Raw genomic sequence first — 17,162 nt, 5'->3', positions numbered from 1 at the left:
AAACTTTTCTGAGGTCTCCTCTCCTCCGGCAAGGAAGGTGTGAAGAAGTCCCGAGGATGAGAGTAATGATTCGTAGTTAAACAATGGATGGAGAGCATTTGTTGAGGGTGTACTTGCTGGAAAGGTGCAGCATTACATGAATACGATTGTCAGTACGTGTTGGGTAGATGAATGTTTAGTTTGGAAACAGGCCCTTTGGCCCACCGAGTCCACGTTGACCATTGATCACCCATTCACACTAGTACTATGTTATCCCACGTTGGTAGATAGTAATGTGCAGATGGGTTATAGTAAGAAAGGGGGATAAATATTCCTGCAGGTGGATAGAGGTAGGACAACAAATCTAAAAAGAAAGTGAGGTTTAGAGGAATCAGAAATATCACCGTACTCACATTTTATTATTTAATTAGAGTCATGCAGCATGGAGGCAGGCCCTTTGGCCCAACTAGTCCATGCTGATTTGACTTTAATTTGAACATCTGCATTAAAATAGCTCACTAAGTTGTTGTTTTTTTTCCGTAGCTGCACTAATTCTGGTCTTCTCTGCCTTTGCAACTTGCATCTCTCAAACCATCTTAAAATATGTAGGCAATCTACTATTAAACCAATGCAAACAATTCTTAAGACAGAGTCACAAGGAACTGCAAATCTTGCAATCTTGAGGAAAACACAGCGCGGGAGGAACTCAGTGAGTCAGGTAGCATCTGTAGAGGGTACACAAAAATGCTGGAGAAACTCAGCGGGTGCAGCAGCACTATGGAGCGAAGGAAATAGGCAACGTTTCGGGCCGAAACCCTTCTTCAGACACGTTGCCTATTTTCTTCGCTCCATAGATGCTGCTGCACCCGCTAAGTTTCTCCAGCATTTTTGTGTACCTTCGATTTTCCAGCATCTGCAGTTCCTTCTTAAGCATCTGTAGAGGGATTGATTGGATGACGTTTTGAGTTGGGACTATTCTTCGGACTGAAGAGGCACTCCAACCCAAATTATCATCTACCCATTTCCCCCACAGATGAGCTCCACTGAGTTCCTCCAGCACGTTGTGTTTTGCACACAATTATTTCTCAAAATTATGCATTCCATTATTTCACCAATGACATATCAGCATTTTTCATATGATAGGATTAAATGTGGATGTTGGATGCAGAAGTTGGTGCAGATCACATATCAACTCAGTTACATTGCTTGTATATAACAGCAGCACACATCATACAGCATGAATGGGAATGAATATCTAACATACAAGCCAAGAATGAAAATCTATCCAATAGTTTTCAACATAACTACGTGAAACATCTTTATTTGGTAATTTTGGTTTACTTTGTAAATGGGACTGCAGCTGATGCTAACATAGCACTAAAATAATAATTTGGCTCTTACCCTTTTGTACGTAACTGTGATGTGTCCACCCACTCCTTCTGATGTCCCCCTCCTTCGCACCAACGTGGCTCCTGCAAGGGGAGAACAGAACGTTTCCCATCATCACGGAACAAAACGGAATTGCCATCAAGAAGGTGACAACTGTAAAAGTGGGTGGAAAAGCTGGAAAAGAGAGGTTGGGGCAGCTCAAAGCCTAGCTCCTAACAGATGGATACAGATGAGGAGGTTTTGAGCGGCAGACAAATGGACAAAGGCTTGAGATTAAAAGGATGAGAAGAGAAGAGGAGTGAAATGTAAAGGCAGAGGGAGGGATGTAGGTGGAAGATGGAGAACTCTGTTGCCAGTACAGTGGTGCAGCAATAGTTCCTTCCTTACAGCGCCCGAGACCTGGGTTCGATCCTACGGGTACTGCCTGCACGGAGTTTGTATGTTCTCCCTGTGACCGCATTGGTTTTCTCCGGGTGCTCTGGTTTCCTCCCGCACTCCAAAGACGTGCAGGTTTGTAGATTAATTGGGTTCTGGAAATTGTCCTTAGATTGTAGGATAGAACTATTGTACAGGGTGATTGTTGGTCGGCGTGGACTCGGTGGGCTGAAGGGCCTGTTTCCACACTATCTCTAAACTCAGAAAATGGTTCTGCTGCGAGCCAGCAGGAACCTGCTGGGCTGAATGGCTTCTGCCTGTTTCCTAACTTGCAAGTAATTGACCATGTAGCCATTCAAGAACCATCCTTCATGTTTGCTTTCTACCAGTAGATGGCACATGCCAACAAGCATCATACATTAGCAGCAGTGTAGCTTCATATTGGACAAATAGCTTAAACAAATCTCAAAATAAGGGGCTGTTTTAAATAACATTTTGTAAATAACCATTTTAAAGTTCATTCCTAATCACACTGGCTTTTACAATGAAGTTGATACAACAAATAATGTCAATTTATCTAGAGTAACTTAAATTTAGTTCACTTCTTACATTCCTGCATTTCAGACAGAACATGTTTGAATGTTCAATAATTTTCAATTGCAAATTTAAAGTGAAAGAATGACATGTGAAACATTAACTTCACGGTGAAAGGGCAGGTAACATCTCTGGAGGACATGGATGAGTCGAGTCATTCCTTCAATCTGAAGAAGGTCTCCATAGGTGATGGTGAATCTGTGGAATTCAGAGGGTGGTGAATTTGTGAAATTCATTGCCACAGAAGGCTATCAATGGATATTTTTAAGGCAGAGATTGATAGATTCGGGTGTCAGGGGTTATGGGGAGAAAGCAGGAGAATGGAGTTGAGAGGGAAAGATAGATCAGCCATAATTGAATTGCGAAGTAGATTTAATTGCCAAAAGTTTTTCACCCAGAGAGTTGCGAATCTGTGAAATTATCTGCCACAGAAGGCAGTGGAGGCCAATCCACTGGATGTTTTTAAGGGAGAGTTAGATAAAGATAGCAGAGTCAGAGGATATGGGGATAAGGCAGGAACGGGGTACTGATTTCAGATGATCAGCCATGATCATATTGAATGACGATGCTGGCTCGAAGGGCCAACTCCTGCACCTATTTGCTATGTTTCAATGAATAGCCTAATTCTGCTCCTATAACGTATGAACATCTCTGTTCTCCAGAGGTTGCCTGACCTGCTGAGTTACTCCAGCACTGTGTGTCCATTTTCTTGTAAACCAGCATCTGCAGTTCCTTGCTTCAATAACCTCACATTGAAAACTATTTGTAGATATTCCCAGGGTTTATTTCAATACAACTGTTATTCATAAACGCAGAACTTTGCTCAACAATTCATTAATGTCAATACACTTTGATAATTGCACAGTGGCAGTCAAATATCTGATATTTTATGAAGAATCACTTGCCTTTGACAGGCTTCTGTTCTGGAAACCCTACTTCAAGCTGTATTAGAAAAACGTCATCCACAACTTCATCGGTTTTATTTGAAAAGGTAAGCTGTGGCACAGAATAAAATGTCAATTATTACAAATACAATCTAACTCAGTTACTTCAGTTTGATTTTTGACAAACCAAATGACCTGAAATTAAATCTAGTATTAGTAAAGGAGCATATGAAACTACTGATTGTTGTCAAAGTCTGCATGGTTCATTCATATCCTTCAGGGAAGAAAATCTGGTGACCTTATATAAGTAAGTAAGTAAGTTTATTGGCCAAGTATTCACATACAAGAAATTTGCCTTGGTGCTCCGCCCACAAGTAACAACATGACATACAGTGACAGTTACGAATGACTCATAAAACACTAAACATTAATAATAATAAAACATTAATGATAAAACACCACTGATCAAGCATGTGAACCAACAAAATACCAGATCAAAGGGAGGCTACAGATTTTTGGCTGTTGAGTAGAGCAACTACTCGTGGATAAAAACTGTTTTTATGTCTGGCTGTGGCAGCTTTGACAATCCGGAGTCGCCTTCCAGAGGGAAGTAATTCAAAGAGTTTGTTGCCAGGGTGAGAGGGATCAGAGATGATCTTGCCCGCTCGCTTCCTGGCCCTTGCAGTGTACAGTTCATCAATGTAGGGAAGGTTGCAATGGAGGGACTTTGTGGGTGTACAGTCCTGCATTTATATCATTGTCCAGAGAGGAGGAAGTCAGCGATGATGGAGGCGAGGAGCAAGGGCCGGTAGGAGAGTAAACTGGGGTCGTGCCTTCCACTCCTGCAAGGTTGGCAGTGGGAGACAATCCCGGGTCAAAGGCTGAAGGTGGCCGGGTGAGGAATGAGACGAGAGTTTGCTCCAGAGGAAGGTGATGGCTGGAGGCCATGCAGCAGCCTGGGGCTTGCCTGGATCGGATGCTGCTCCAGAAGAACAAATGCGCAGACTAGACTGGATTTTGGAAACGGTCCTAAAACTTGGCAACTCTTGCATGCGATCTCCGTGGACTATTTTGCTAATGGTATGGCAATGCGATAGTGCTTAGGTTCTGGCAATGCTTTAATGAACCGTATGCAAAAAATAATAATTTCCCTGTGCATTTGTACATGACATTAAAGCACCATTGACTTTTAACAGACCTCTTATTGCTTTAGAAACCTAGCAAGGTCAATGTTGGCGTAGCTAATCACACCCACAAGTCACACATAGATCTCAAATGAACACTGAGGCTCATTGGTGCATTCAGACACAAATAGAAAGAATAGATATGTGCTGTTAGTTAAATACAACATATGTCTGTTTGCTGCTGCATAATAATAATACTCTTATTATCAGGCAACCTGTTCAGAAGACAATTGTTTGTGGAGATCGCTGCCTGGAAGATGACGTCAATTTAATTTGAAGCTGTGCAGCCACAGAATTTAATCAGCAACTATTTAATAGTCTTGACTACTAGAGCAAAGGGTAACTTCCACCAACTGGAACAAAATGTCACCCTATGTACAAACCTAAACTGCCTCGCTACTAAATAAGACCCACGCCTTTTGCACAAATAGAATTTTAATGAGATTGGAAATCTCTTTCAGCATCCGCTTCATAGTCATGAAAACACAGTGCCATACAGCATGAAAACTGGCCCTTCAGCCCTACTCGGCCATGCTGACCAAGACGCCCCATTTACCCCCATTTAGTTTAGTTTATTTTCACGTGTAGGGAGGTAGAGTAAAAAGCTTATTGTTGCAGGCTATCCAGTCAGCGGATATCTATTCACTATACATGATTACAATTGAGCCGTCCACAGTGTGCAGATACATGATAAAGGGAACAACAATTAATGCAAGATAAAGTCCAATAGAGTCAGATTAAAGATAGTCTGAGTGTCTCCAATGAGGTAGATGGTAGGTCAGGACCGCACTCTAGTTGGTGATAGGATGGTTCAGTTGCCTGATAAAAGCTGGGAAGAAACTGTCCCTGAATCTGGATGCGTGCGTTTTCTCACTTCTGTACCTCTTGCCTGATGTGAGAGAGGACAAGAGGCAGTGAGACTGGACCTTGATTATGATCATATAATGGATTTGATAGTCTGAGGGCCCAGATCCTTCTAATCCTTTCTTATCCATGTACCTGTCCAACTATTTTTTTAATGCTTTTATAATACCTGGCTCCAGTGCCTACTCTAGCTATTTGTCCCATCCACCCACCACACTTTCTGTGTGAAAAGGTTGTCCCTCAGGTTCCTATTAAATCTTTCCCCTCTCACGTTAAACATGTGTCCTCTGGTTCTTGATTCCCCTCTCCAGGGTAAAAGACATTAATTGACGGAAATGCAATTGTGCTATTAGGTAAACCGTTAAAATACGTCACTTGAAATTGCAATAGAAGTACGTACCTTTACACTGTAGATTTGAAAGCAAACAGGCTGACATCCCATACGCACATAGTATGATGTGACATCCACAATAAATGGATCAGCACCACATTGATGTCCAGACATTGTTGACTGCGGGGGAGAATAAACGTTGTACTATAGATTAACTGAATTGCATGTGGACATAACGCACTTTGTATACTAAAATAAACAACTTGGCAAGCAGCTTTTGCAATTAATTTGTGCCAAATTTTTGGCAGCAATTAACATTGAAATTCAAACTAACTATTACTTCATTGCCACCTTAAAACAATTCCAAACCAATGCTGGAGTAAGGAACTGCAGATGCTGGTTTACACCGAAGATAGAAACAAAAATGTTGGTGTAACAGCAGGACAGGCAGCATCTCTAGATACTTCTTCGAAGGGTCTTGACCCAAAATGTCACCCAATCCTTCTGTCCAGAGATGCTGCCAGCATCTTAGAGTCCTCTTGATCCTGATGATGATGATGATCCTGAGCATCACTGAGTTACTCCAGCATTTTGTGTCTATCCTAACAATGCTGCTTTAACTTGGCGCAGCGGTAGAGTTGCTGCCTTACAGCGCCAGAGACCCGGGTCCAATCCTGATTATGGGTGATGTCTGTATGGAGTTTGTATGTTCTCCCTGTGACCACATGGGTTTTTTCCAGGATCTCCGGTTTCCTCCAACATTCCAAAGATGTACAAGTTTGTAGGCTAATTGGCTTAGTGTGTAGGATAGCGTTAATGTGCGGGCATCATTGGTCAGCGCGGACTTCGTGGTCCGAAGAGCCTGTTGTCACGCTGTATCTCTAAACTAAACTAAGACTGTTACATCAAGTGCATTATATTGGATGATCTATAATAAACACAGCTACGAATGCAAAATAAGGGAATGTGTGTGGTAGTTGTTGATAATTTATACATTAGGTATTCACAGTGTTTTTTTGGTAGAGATAAAGATGAAGGTGTGCATGATTAATAGTCGTACGTGTCACATGGCAAGAAAACAAAATAAGTCCAGACCGATTTATTAGATTCTTTAGAGGTGCAGGCATATCATGTTGACCCCAAAACATACTGGGAACTTATGTTAAAATCTTGTGTTTTATTTTATTTAACAAATTTAGCTGTCCTATATTTTTAAGAGGGATAATGCCTTAGAATAGTGGCTCAAACAATTGCTAGCATGCCAGCATATTAACTAATGTTCTACAGATTATTTAGAGCCCATGAAATTTCCCACATTTCAGGCTATGATTTTCTTTCAAGTGAAGGTTTAGTTTATCAGTGTAGTCAGAGTAGAAACACAGTTCAAAAAGCATTTGGATATTACATGTAGAAGGTTATTTTTTGTACAATCTCCATACTGTCAAATAAGATCATCCATATAATGCCTACTTTTACCTCAATTTAACTCCAAAGCTATATCCTTGATTTAATATTATGAATTATATAAATAAAACTATTTTATGCCTTTACTTTAGAAGCTATGCTTCTACAGCACTCCTCCTTGATTATGCATCATTTTAGAATCCTTTCACATTTTGCATCCTTCTGAATTTCTTCTCTGGAAGACAACATTTAGTTTGCATGTGAAATGTGAATTAAAATAATTAATTTTTCAGTTCCAATCTCTGACACTCCAACCAAGTTAACACTGAGTGTTGGCAAAATATATCATTGATTGATTGAATTGAAAGAATCAGCACGGAAACAGGTCCTTAATGTTCTCCATTGTTGTGGGATAAAACGCATTGCAATGAGATCCCATGCCAATCAGCGATCACCCACTCACACTAGTTCTATGTTATCCCACTTTCTCATCCATCCTACACACTAGGGACAATTTACAGAGACCAATTAACCAATAAAACCACACGTCTTTATGGGGCTGTCCCACTTAGGCGATTTTATGGGGCGACTACAGGAGACTGCCGCAAAATTTTCAACATGTTGTCGTAGGTGTTGTCGTAGGGGCTGTTGTAGGTTGTTGCCTGGTGTCGTGGGTGAATTCCATTAAAACTAGTCCCTGGCAGTCGCCTAAAGAGTCGCCAAAATGTAACAGGCCCATTAGAATGTGGATGGAAACCTTTGCACCTGGATGAAACACACATAGTCACAGGGGTAATGTGCAAACTCCACTCAAACAGCACCTGAGGTCAGGATCGAACGTTGGTCTCTGGTGTTGTAAGGCAGCAGCTCTACAATTGACTTCATTGCTATGTTGATTTCTGTATTGCCAAATGGATATTGCAGTCATCACACCATCTTAATTACCCTAGCTATCATGAACAGATACCAAGCATAATAACAAACCTTAATCTTAATTTATCAAAAGCTGTATACATATACCATTTTTTACGCAAAGATTTATATGGCAATGATCTGGGTTATTGATTCATAAAGCCATTGACTTACTCCTTAATCAACTAATCACACAATAAATAACTTACACCAACTTGGATCAGAAGGAAAACGTTTTTTTCATGAATAGGTAGTTTACTGAACTCTGACAAATTGCTTGAAGGTGTAACAGGTAGAAACTCTTCTTACCATCTTAGCCAGTTCAGGTATCATCTTGCGTAGACTGTTGATGTTGCTGTTATACCAGGGATCTATACTGCCCAAGTACCTCGACAGTTCACAAGAAAGGTCACTATGTAGTAAATGATTGACCTAATATGAAGCATAAAAGTTGTTACAATTTTATTAATAAGTGTCGATAATATATCCAACTTTTCAGCAAGACATCTGTAACAATTGCAAATTACAACCTGCGATTTGCTAATTGCAATATAGTCCATATTAACTATTTTGAGACTACAGCAGTATTTCCTCCATACTATAATACAGGTCCACGACTGATTTTCCAGCACCCTTGGTGTAAATAGCTCATTCTAAGCTTCTCCCCCTCAGTCTAGTTTCAGTCAATAAAATACTTGAGCAACTAAACTTTATTTTGGATAACACAACAACAAATTCCTCTATACGATACCTAACCATCCTTGTATCTGCTTGGCCAAGCCCTTCTAGCCTCGTGCAAGCAGAGACACTCCAAAAGGTCATGCTGTCCCAAGCGGTCTTTCAGAAGATCAACAAAGGACCTCGTGGGGCCTGCCTTTTATAGGTCCCCGAACCTTGAGGGGCCAAACCACATGGGGGTGGTCTCTTTATAATCCAATCAAACATACTGATAATAATGGTACATAATTGATAGTTCCCCAACCCAATAACATAATCTTAAATACATTGTGTTCGAAAGAAGCTTCTAGAAGGAAGCCAACACCGATGAATAATGCAACATGTGCCCTGGGATTCAAACAGTTCCTCCAAGGCTCAACATTTCAACCAATCAACAATTAACAGAGTAACCATCTCGCAACATTAATTATACTATTCACAATGCTCTTGCAGCGATCCAATCAAAATCATGCATTTAGGGTTCGTTTGCAAAACTGCTATACACTTCGTCAATTTAGGAGAAACAAGGAGAACACTGGGATCCTTCACCATCCTGCATATCAGTCTAAGCCTAGACTGGCTGGTGCCATCCAAAGCCTGTAATTTTCAACTGACAAGGGTTAAGCAATTGTGACAAATGCAGGAATCCTCCATTTTATGGTGTCTTTAATTTGGTCAATATTAACATTGGTTCCAGAGCCTTTCCAAATTAACCGTTTTGCCTGACCAACAGAGGTCACAGCCCACAAGCCCCCTGGAATTCCTTATTCAAACCTGGTGAATTCTTGTATCTTGTATTTCTAAGCACATTGATAATATTGGCACAGTCAAATACAGAGCAGTTCATGTAAAGGATCCATCCATCCATCCATCCATCCACCCATCCACCCACTCTACTCTACCATAAGGCATAAAACCCATAGCAGTGTGAGCACAGATCGAAGTGCCAGGTTGAAGATAAAAATCCAGAGATTCTGCGAGCAATACTCCAAACCTCCAGCGGGTGAGCTAGTGAGCTCCTCACATAGAAAACCTTTACACAATCATATGCAAACATCAACTGTCTATGTCCTACATTCACTGTTAAAACCCTATGAAATAATGAAGCCTTGTTGAATATGCAAACAGCACATTGAATATAATCACTGCTCAACAGTATAGCCACTGTTCAACCTCCCTCTGGCCCTTATAAAGATTTGGTGTCCAATTTCCACATTATTTCCAATTTCCAGAGCTTTAAGAAAAAAAGAAAATGTTAAAGATGTTTTTATGACAAGAGTGCCCATGTATTTGCCCTCTGGCCTCTATTCACCAAATGGTTGCAGTGGTTTATGAAGGCTGCTCACATTCACCTTATCTAGGGCAATGAGAGATGGGCAATAAAGGATAGCTTGGCCGGTAATACAACAAATAAATGAATAAAAATTAACAATGTCTGGTGGCTAGTTTGCCGAGAGTGGTCCCTGTGATGTGTGCATGCAGTTAGCAACAACCAATCATATCTAATGAATAATTAAAATTATTACTCTGCTACAACTTCTATTTCAGCAAGTAATAATTGTGAGACTGCGGAGACTGACCTGGGCAGTGGATACAGGATTCTCATTCTCATTTGTTACAGGTATGTGGTAGAACAGCAGGTTTAGTTTTGCAGTTAGAATACTTCTTCTTGCTTCTCTTTTCCTACGTAAAGACAAGTAAAATAAAACCTGTTCATTTTGCAGCATTGGTATTGAATCTACTTGATTGCAGTGAGTCCACTCACAGCGCCAGAGACCCAGGTTTGATTCTGACGTCAGGTGCTGTCTGTGTGGAGTTTGCATGTTCTCCCTGTGACCCTGAGGGTTTCCTCCGGGTGCTCCAATTTCAAAATTAATCAAAACATTTGCTCCCGATGACCATCCTATGACTGCTTCTGGAACATGGACATCTATAATCTAGCAGACACTAATGCTTCATGTTAAGCAAGGAAGGAAATTTATAGGAAAATGTTGTTTTCTGAAAGAAGGGGATCAGTAACAATTTAACTTAATTACTAAATGATTACTACCTCTTCTAATATAAAGATTAGAAAGCAAACATATAAATAACCCAAAACTCGCGTACCCACTGCGACCCACCTCTTTGGAAATCCAGATAGTTCTACATTTGGTTTATTAAGTAAACCAGCCCAAAAATGTTACCTATCCATGTCCTCCAGGGATGAACCTGCTGAGTTACTCCTGCCTGACCTGCTGTGTTACTCCAGCACTTTGTATCTTATCAGGTAATGTCCCTTCACTCCCTTCCCACTCACTTGAACCCCAGTTCCTACGCCCCTTTCATGCTCCAGGGCCCCTGTTCCCATATTGCCTTCATGCTCACATGGGCCCTAGTTCCTGCACTCTCTTCCACTCAATGCGATCCCGACTCCTACACTCCCTTCCAGACCCTGGAAGATCATCGAGACCCTGGTTCCCACTTGCAACTTTGTTTTACAAACTGTGGTGGTTTTTCAATAAATACCTCAAGGAATGAAAAGCCTTTGCTAATCTTCCCAAAATGCAGTCGTTTCCAAAGACTACCACTCGGGCAGTGTTTGGCTTTAGTTGTTTGATGCTGAATGACATGGTATTGCAATCCGACCTTCGATGAAGATTCATATCACTGCTTGTGGCAGTACTATCATAGAGTTCCGGAAGAAACAGTGCATTTTCTGAGTCTTGGTTTCTTTTCTTCACACAGCCTTTTCTGGAGAGCTTGGCCTGGTTTCCTTCACTGGACCTTGAAGGTGATGTGTCATTCCCAGTAGTTGGATCACCACAGTCTCTAACTATCCCACTGTCCGTTGATAGGATCGACAATCTTGTTTGCTCAATGTCGTGACCGTGCGTTGACTCACTTATCTCAGAAGTGTCTGAGTCACTGTTAATGAAATCCTGGCCAGAGTCAAGTTGATTTCTAACAAAACGCACCAATTCCTTCCCTGCAAGAAGCAAACCAACAGTGTTAGCAAGAGACAAGACACTCCAAATGTACATGTTTACTGCATAACTTACATATTTCACTAACTTTAAACTCGGGCTGAACTGTGGTACAGCTGGTAGAGCTGTTGATTTACAGTGCCAGAGACCTGGGTTTGATCCCGACTGCAGGTACTGTCTGTACGGAGTTAAGCAGGTTCTCCCTGTGACCTATGTGGGTTTTCTCTGGTTGAAACGGATTCCTCCCACATTCCAAATACATACAGGTTTATAGGTCAATTGGCTTCATTAAAATTGTAAATTGTCCCTAGTATATAGGATAGTACTAGTGTACGGAGAGATTACTGGTTGGTGTGGGCTCAATCTGCTGAAGGGCCTGCAATTCTGGAGAAAAAGGATGGGTGACATTTCAGGCCAGAATCTTTCTTCAGAATGAAAGTAGAGCTGTGGGGGGAGAGGGGGGTGGGGGCTGGCAGAGGGGCTGGGGGCAGGGGAGACTAAAGGAACTTTGTGGACGGTGGGCCGAAGGGCCTATTTCCATGATGCATCTATAAACTGAACCAAAGCATTGGTGCATTTGGAAGTGGCTCACATTCGTTTTGATAATAGTACAACATCATTTGTTTTTACCTTTATATATTCGGCCCATAAAGACATTTTGATATCAAACCAAAATATACTCACAAAGGAGGTCGTCATCTTTCCACATAAAAAAACTGATATCTGGATTTGGCAGTGGAATGTTCTGGAGACCTTCACTGGAAGGAGTCACTAAAAGAAAATTCTCTCAGTTCTCAATGTTCCAACAAAACCATTTTCAACCCCTTTGTGATTTTTGCATAGTTAATTGTGCTGTTAAATTACATTATATAAAATTCTACCAAGATGTGATGATTGTATGAAATTTAACAGTGGAATTAAATGACCACACCTACTTTTAATCCATGGGCAAGATGCGTTCATAAATGGGATATATAATCATACAGAAGAGAAACTGGCCCTTTATACATGCCGAACATGATGCCCAAGATAAATGTTTTGTGTCGGGATCCTTCTTCAGACTAATTGTCGTGGGGAGGAATTGGAAGCAAGAAAAGACCAGGCCAGATCAGGCCCGGCAACAGTTGACCTGAGGTAGTGTGGTTCTGATAGGATGTTTGTCGGCTGGGGACAGTGTGATCCCAAGAGGGTACTGTGGTACTGGTTAACCGACTTTTAATGGAGGAAGGGTGAGTGGGTGGGGGGGGAAAGGCGAGTGCCTGTAGATAAGTTACCTAAAATTAGAGAATTCAATGTTCATACTGTGGAGTTGGAGGTGCTTCTCCTCCAATTTGGGTGTGGCCTCACTCTGTCAGTGGAGAAGGCCCAGGACAAAAAGGTCAGTATGGGAAAGGAAAGAAGAGTTAAAGTGGGAGATCCAGTAAGCATGACAGATCTTTGGGGAGCTGGCTGAGTTTTCACGCCACCTTGGACACAGTCTGTCACTGCTTTTGAAATAAGCCTTTTGTTCTCAATTATTTTAACAAGCTGAATTTAAATGGCCCAGCGACCAATGAAGGTTTTGGCCTGATATCTTTGAAACACTATTCATGCTAATGCGAGCATGCACATTATGAATGAATATTTATGAATTGTAACCTTCGTATAACATAGAATACATAAACACATAGCTAAATAGGTACAGGAGTAGGCCATTCAGCCCTTCTAGCCAGCACCGCCAGTCAACATGATCATGGCGGATCATCTAAAATCAGTACCCCATTCCTGCTTTTTCCCCCATATCCCTTGATTCCATTGGCCCTAAAAGCTAAATCTAACTCTCTCTTGAATACATCCAGTAAACAGAATAACCATCGGTCCTAACCTACCTTGTTGTGCAGGGCTAGTTATTATGTTGTAGATTTCTTGCAACTTGCTACTGTGCTTCCTGTGGGCTACAGCAATGTCCTCTGAAGAATAATATGATTGTTCTGTGATAGCAACCACTTCCTGGAAATAGTGCTCGATCACATTGTAGGCTTTATTCTGTGAAGCAATACTAGCAGTAATTAGTGGCGTCATGACATATACCTCTTTCAATAACAACAACCTTCCAAATGCAGCATTCGAAAAATTAACTGGCGCAATAAGCTTGCGTGAAGTCGTAAGGATTTAAGTCTCGTTTCAATGAATGGTGCAGGTAACAGGCATCTTGCTCCTCCTCCTTACTGTGAATCAATCAATGCCCACAAAGTGGAGGAAATAACTCTGAATTCTTCCACACCACTCGAAGTGTGAACATCGATGATGAATAAAGAGATGCGTGACCTTCTCAAAAAAAACCCACACCATTACCTGACAATTTAATTATAGCGTGGTTCGTGTGAGTTAACCGTGACGCAGCATCTTAGTTTAGTTTAGATCATCATAAGAGATAGCAGTACAATTAGGCCATTCGGGCCATCAAGTGTACCCCACCATTCAATCATGGCTGATTTATCTCTCCCTCCTAACCCCATTTTCCTGCCTTTTCCCCCATAACCTCTGACACCTGTACTAATCAAGAATCTATCTATCTATCTCTGCCTTAAATATATCTGCTGACTTTGCCTCCACAGGCTTCTGTGGCAAAGAATTCCACAGATTCAGTTTAACTTAGTTTAGAGAAACAGGCCCTTCTGCCCACCGAGTCCATGCTGACCAGCGATCCCCGCACACTAACACTATCTCCTACATGCGCTAGGGACAATTTTACCAAGCCAATTAGCCTACAAACCTGTACGTCTTTAGAGTGTGGGAGGAAACCGGAGAAAACCCACGCAGGTGACAGGGAGAACGTACAAACCCCATGCAGACACCACCCATTGTCAGGATCGAACCTGGGTCTCTAGCGCTGTAAGGCAGCAACTCTACCACTGCACCACTGTGCTGCCCCCACACCTGCCGAATACCATGATTTAATTGACCATCTTGGTTACCTGTAATGCTACATCCAAGTTACTGATGTTGCAGTTCTCTCCCAGTGTTGCTTGGATGCTGTGCTTAATAATGTGACACATATAAAGAGCAGATGTATCATTTAGACTCACAGAGTGAATCTCATGGCGAAGAGCGTTGATGACTTCTTCAGAGATAAGGTCGGGATCAGCAAAGATGAAAATCCTGACAAAGAAAAGTTCATCTATTTTATCAAAGAATTTTAACCATTTCTTTACAAGGTGCTGGTGGGGCTACATTTGGAATATTGCGGGCAGTTTTGGGCCCCATATCTGAGGAAGGATGTGCTGGCATTGGAGAGGGTCCACAGGTCTAGAGGTTTACAAGAATGATGCCGGGAAGGATTGGGTTAATGTATGTAGCATTTGAAAGCTCTGGGACTGTACTCACAGGAGTTTGGAAGGATGAGGTGGGGCTCACATTGAAACCTACGATAATGAAAGGCCATTATTGCGTGAATGTGGAAAGGATGTTTCCAGTAATGGAAGAGTCTAGAACCAGAGGGCACAGCCTTAGAATAAAAGGACATTCCTTTATAATAGAGATGAGATTTCTTTAGTCTGAGGGTGGTGAATCTGTGGAATTCATTGCCAAGACAGTGGTGCAGGTGATGACATTGGGTATTTTTGGAATGAAGGTTGTTAGGTTCTTCACTCATAAAGGTTATAGTGAGAAGGCAATAGAATGGGGAGAGTTGGAACAATAGATTACACTTGATGGTCTGAATGGCCTAAATCTGCTCCCATGTCTTGTACATTTATGCCACAGTGGCGCAGCTTGTAGAGCTGCTGGCTCAATGCCAGAGAGCCGGGTTTGATCCTGACCTTGGGTGCAGTCTGTGTGGAGTTTGCAGAACTTCTCCCAGGGTTTCCTCTGGGTGTTCTGGTTTCCTCCCACATCCCAAAGATGTGCGGGTTGGTAGGTTAATTGGCCTCCGTAAATTGCCCCTAGTGTGTAGGGAATGGATGGGAAAATGGGATAACATGGAACAAGTATGATGAACATTTGATGAATGCTTGGTGCAGATTCGGTGGGCAGAAGTGCCTGTTTCCATCTCTAGGCTATCTCTAAACTTCCTTCGAAGGAGTGGAGCCAAGTGTGTGCTTTCCAGAAGCAGCACATACTCCATGAGGAAATTCTTTATGATCCACAAACTTCCATTGCACAGGAACAGAAAAATAACTTGAGGGATATGGGCCAAATGTAGGCAGGTGGGACTAGTGTAGATGGGACATGTTGGTTAGCGTGGGTAGGTTGGGCCAAAGGGCATGTTTCCATGACTCAAGGAAATTGAAACCTCTTCTGGTGATGAGAAGGTGAGAGTTCTTCAGGGGATCCCTCATAAGCACATGTGCAGTCAATGGTTGCCTACACCTCAGGGATGTCAGGACTGTTGGCAAGTTCCAAGGCAAGGATGATGAGAGTCAATGAGACCTTGATTTTCACAGAGGGTGCCTTGGAGACTCACGAGTGTGGCATTAGATCTCCATGCAGAATGTTGCAAAACTAGCAACAACTAACTGAGGCTGTGGACGCGTTTTCTTTAAGAAAGCTCCACGTTGAATGCAGCATCTCTAAAGACTCTACATGAATAACCCACAGGATCTAGGAGAAACGTGCAAACTCCACACTGACAGGTCCAACAGGATCGAACCTGGGTCTCTGGTGCTGGGAGGCAGCTTTACCACTGTGGCCCCAACGTTGTGGACCTTGGGCCATACATAGGCCAGACCAGGTAGAGATGGCGGATTTCCTAACCTGAATGATATCGGTGAAACAGAGGGTTTTTACAAGAATATTCCAGTATTTATTTGTTGTGGTCATTACGACCAACGCGAGCTGCTGTTGTCCAAAGTGCCGTTAATTCATTGCATTTATGTTTTGTAGTTACAATGGTGGAATGTGAGCTCGGGTCTCGTGATTGTTAATCCTCGAATGCTCTGGATAATTAACGGTAACTAACATTTTAAATTATCACCTTATTAATTTATGATTTATTTGATTCCATTCCACTTACTTATCTCGGTGTGAAAATGTGTCATTTTTGAGCCCATGCTCGGAAATAACGAGCCTTTGGTATAAAAGACCTGCAATAAAATAGGCTTTAATTGGATTATTAAATGTAATTATCGCTGGTACACATTTAGATCCATCATAAATCCATTTTATTCCAATCCTTTCTGTCCATAACAGTTTGTGATATCATATTTAGTAAAGACTATGAATTCTCAGACATCTTTCATAATAACAAATCACCACTCGTCAAATCAATCTTAATTTGCTTGAGAAATAGCACAATTTCTAACAAACGCACTTTCATCATTGATGCAATTCACGATGGGAACTTATTTGATTGATTAACATTTTACAACATGTGGGTCGGTGTAGGCAAGTTGAGCCAAAGGGCCTGTTTCCAAACTGTATGACTCTAGTACAGTGGTGCAACAAAGAGTTTCTGCCTTATTGACCCAGATGTCCCCAACTCCCTTTCCGGGGCAGTGAATTGCTTCATGACCTGGGACGTTGTGAATGGAACAGAATATCATGCAATCTTCTGCAAACATCCCCATTGCTACACTTAAAATACAGC

General features: G+C 41.7%; 1 protein-coding gene across 1 annotated transcript in view; it reads right to left on the bottom strand.

Annotated features, from left to right (window-relative positions):
- Window positions 1-17,162, bottom strand: part of pik3r6 (phosphoinositide-3-kinase regulatory subunit 6) — a 57,369-nt gene that overhangs the window by 11,436 nt on the left and 28,771 nt on the right. The window contains exons 8-17 of the mRNA XM_033044745.1: window positions 16,590-16,659; window positions 14,554-14,737; window positions 13,465-13,621; window positions 12,281-12,367; window positions 11,139-11,598; window positions 10,214-10,316; window positions 8,226-8,348; window positions 5,670-5,780; window positions 3,243-3,333; window positions 1,381-1,451 (exon numbers count right to left, since the gene is read on the bottom strand). Of these exons, the coding sequence (XP_032900636.1) occupies window positions 1,381-1,451; window positions 3,243-3,333; window positions 5,670-5,780; window positions 8,226-8,348; window positions 10,214-10,316; window positions 11,139-11,598; window positions 12,281-12,367; window positions 13,465-13,621; window positions 14,554-14,737; window positions 16,590-16,659 (1,457 nt within the window). The remainder of the gene's footprint in view (window positions 1-1,380; window positions 1,452-3,242; window positions 3,334-5,669; window positions 5,781-8,225; window positions 8,349-10,213; window positions 10,317-11,138; window positions 11,599-12,280; window positions 12,368-13,464; window positions 13,622-14,553; window positions 14,738-16,589; window positions 16,660-17,162) is intronic.

This window comes from Amblyraja radiata, chromosome 26 (assembly GCF_010909765.2).
Source record: "Amblyraja radiata isolate CabotCenter1 chromosome 26, sAmbRad1.1.pri, whole genome shotgun sequence".
In the NCBI taxonomy this organism is placed as follows: domain Eukaryota; kingdom Metazoa; phylum Chordata; class Chondrichthyes; order Rajiformes; family Rajidae; genus Amblyraja; species Amblyraja radiata.
The sequence above is the reverse complement of the archived record's forward strand: the minus strand, read 5'-3'. Positions and strand labels throughout refer to the sequence as shown.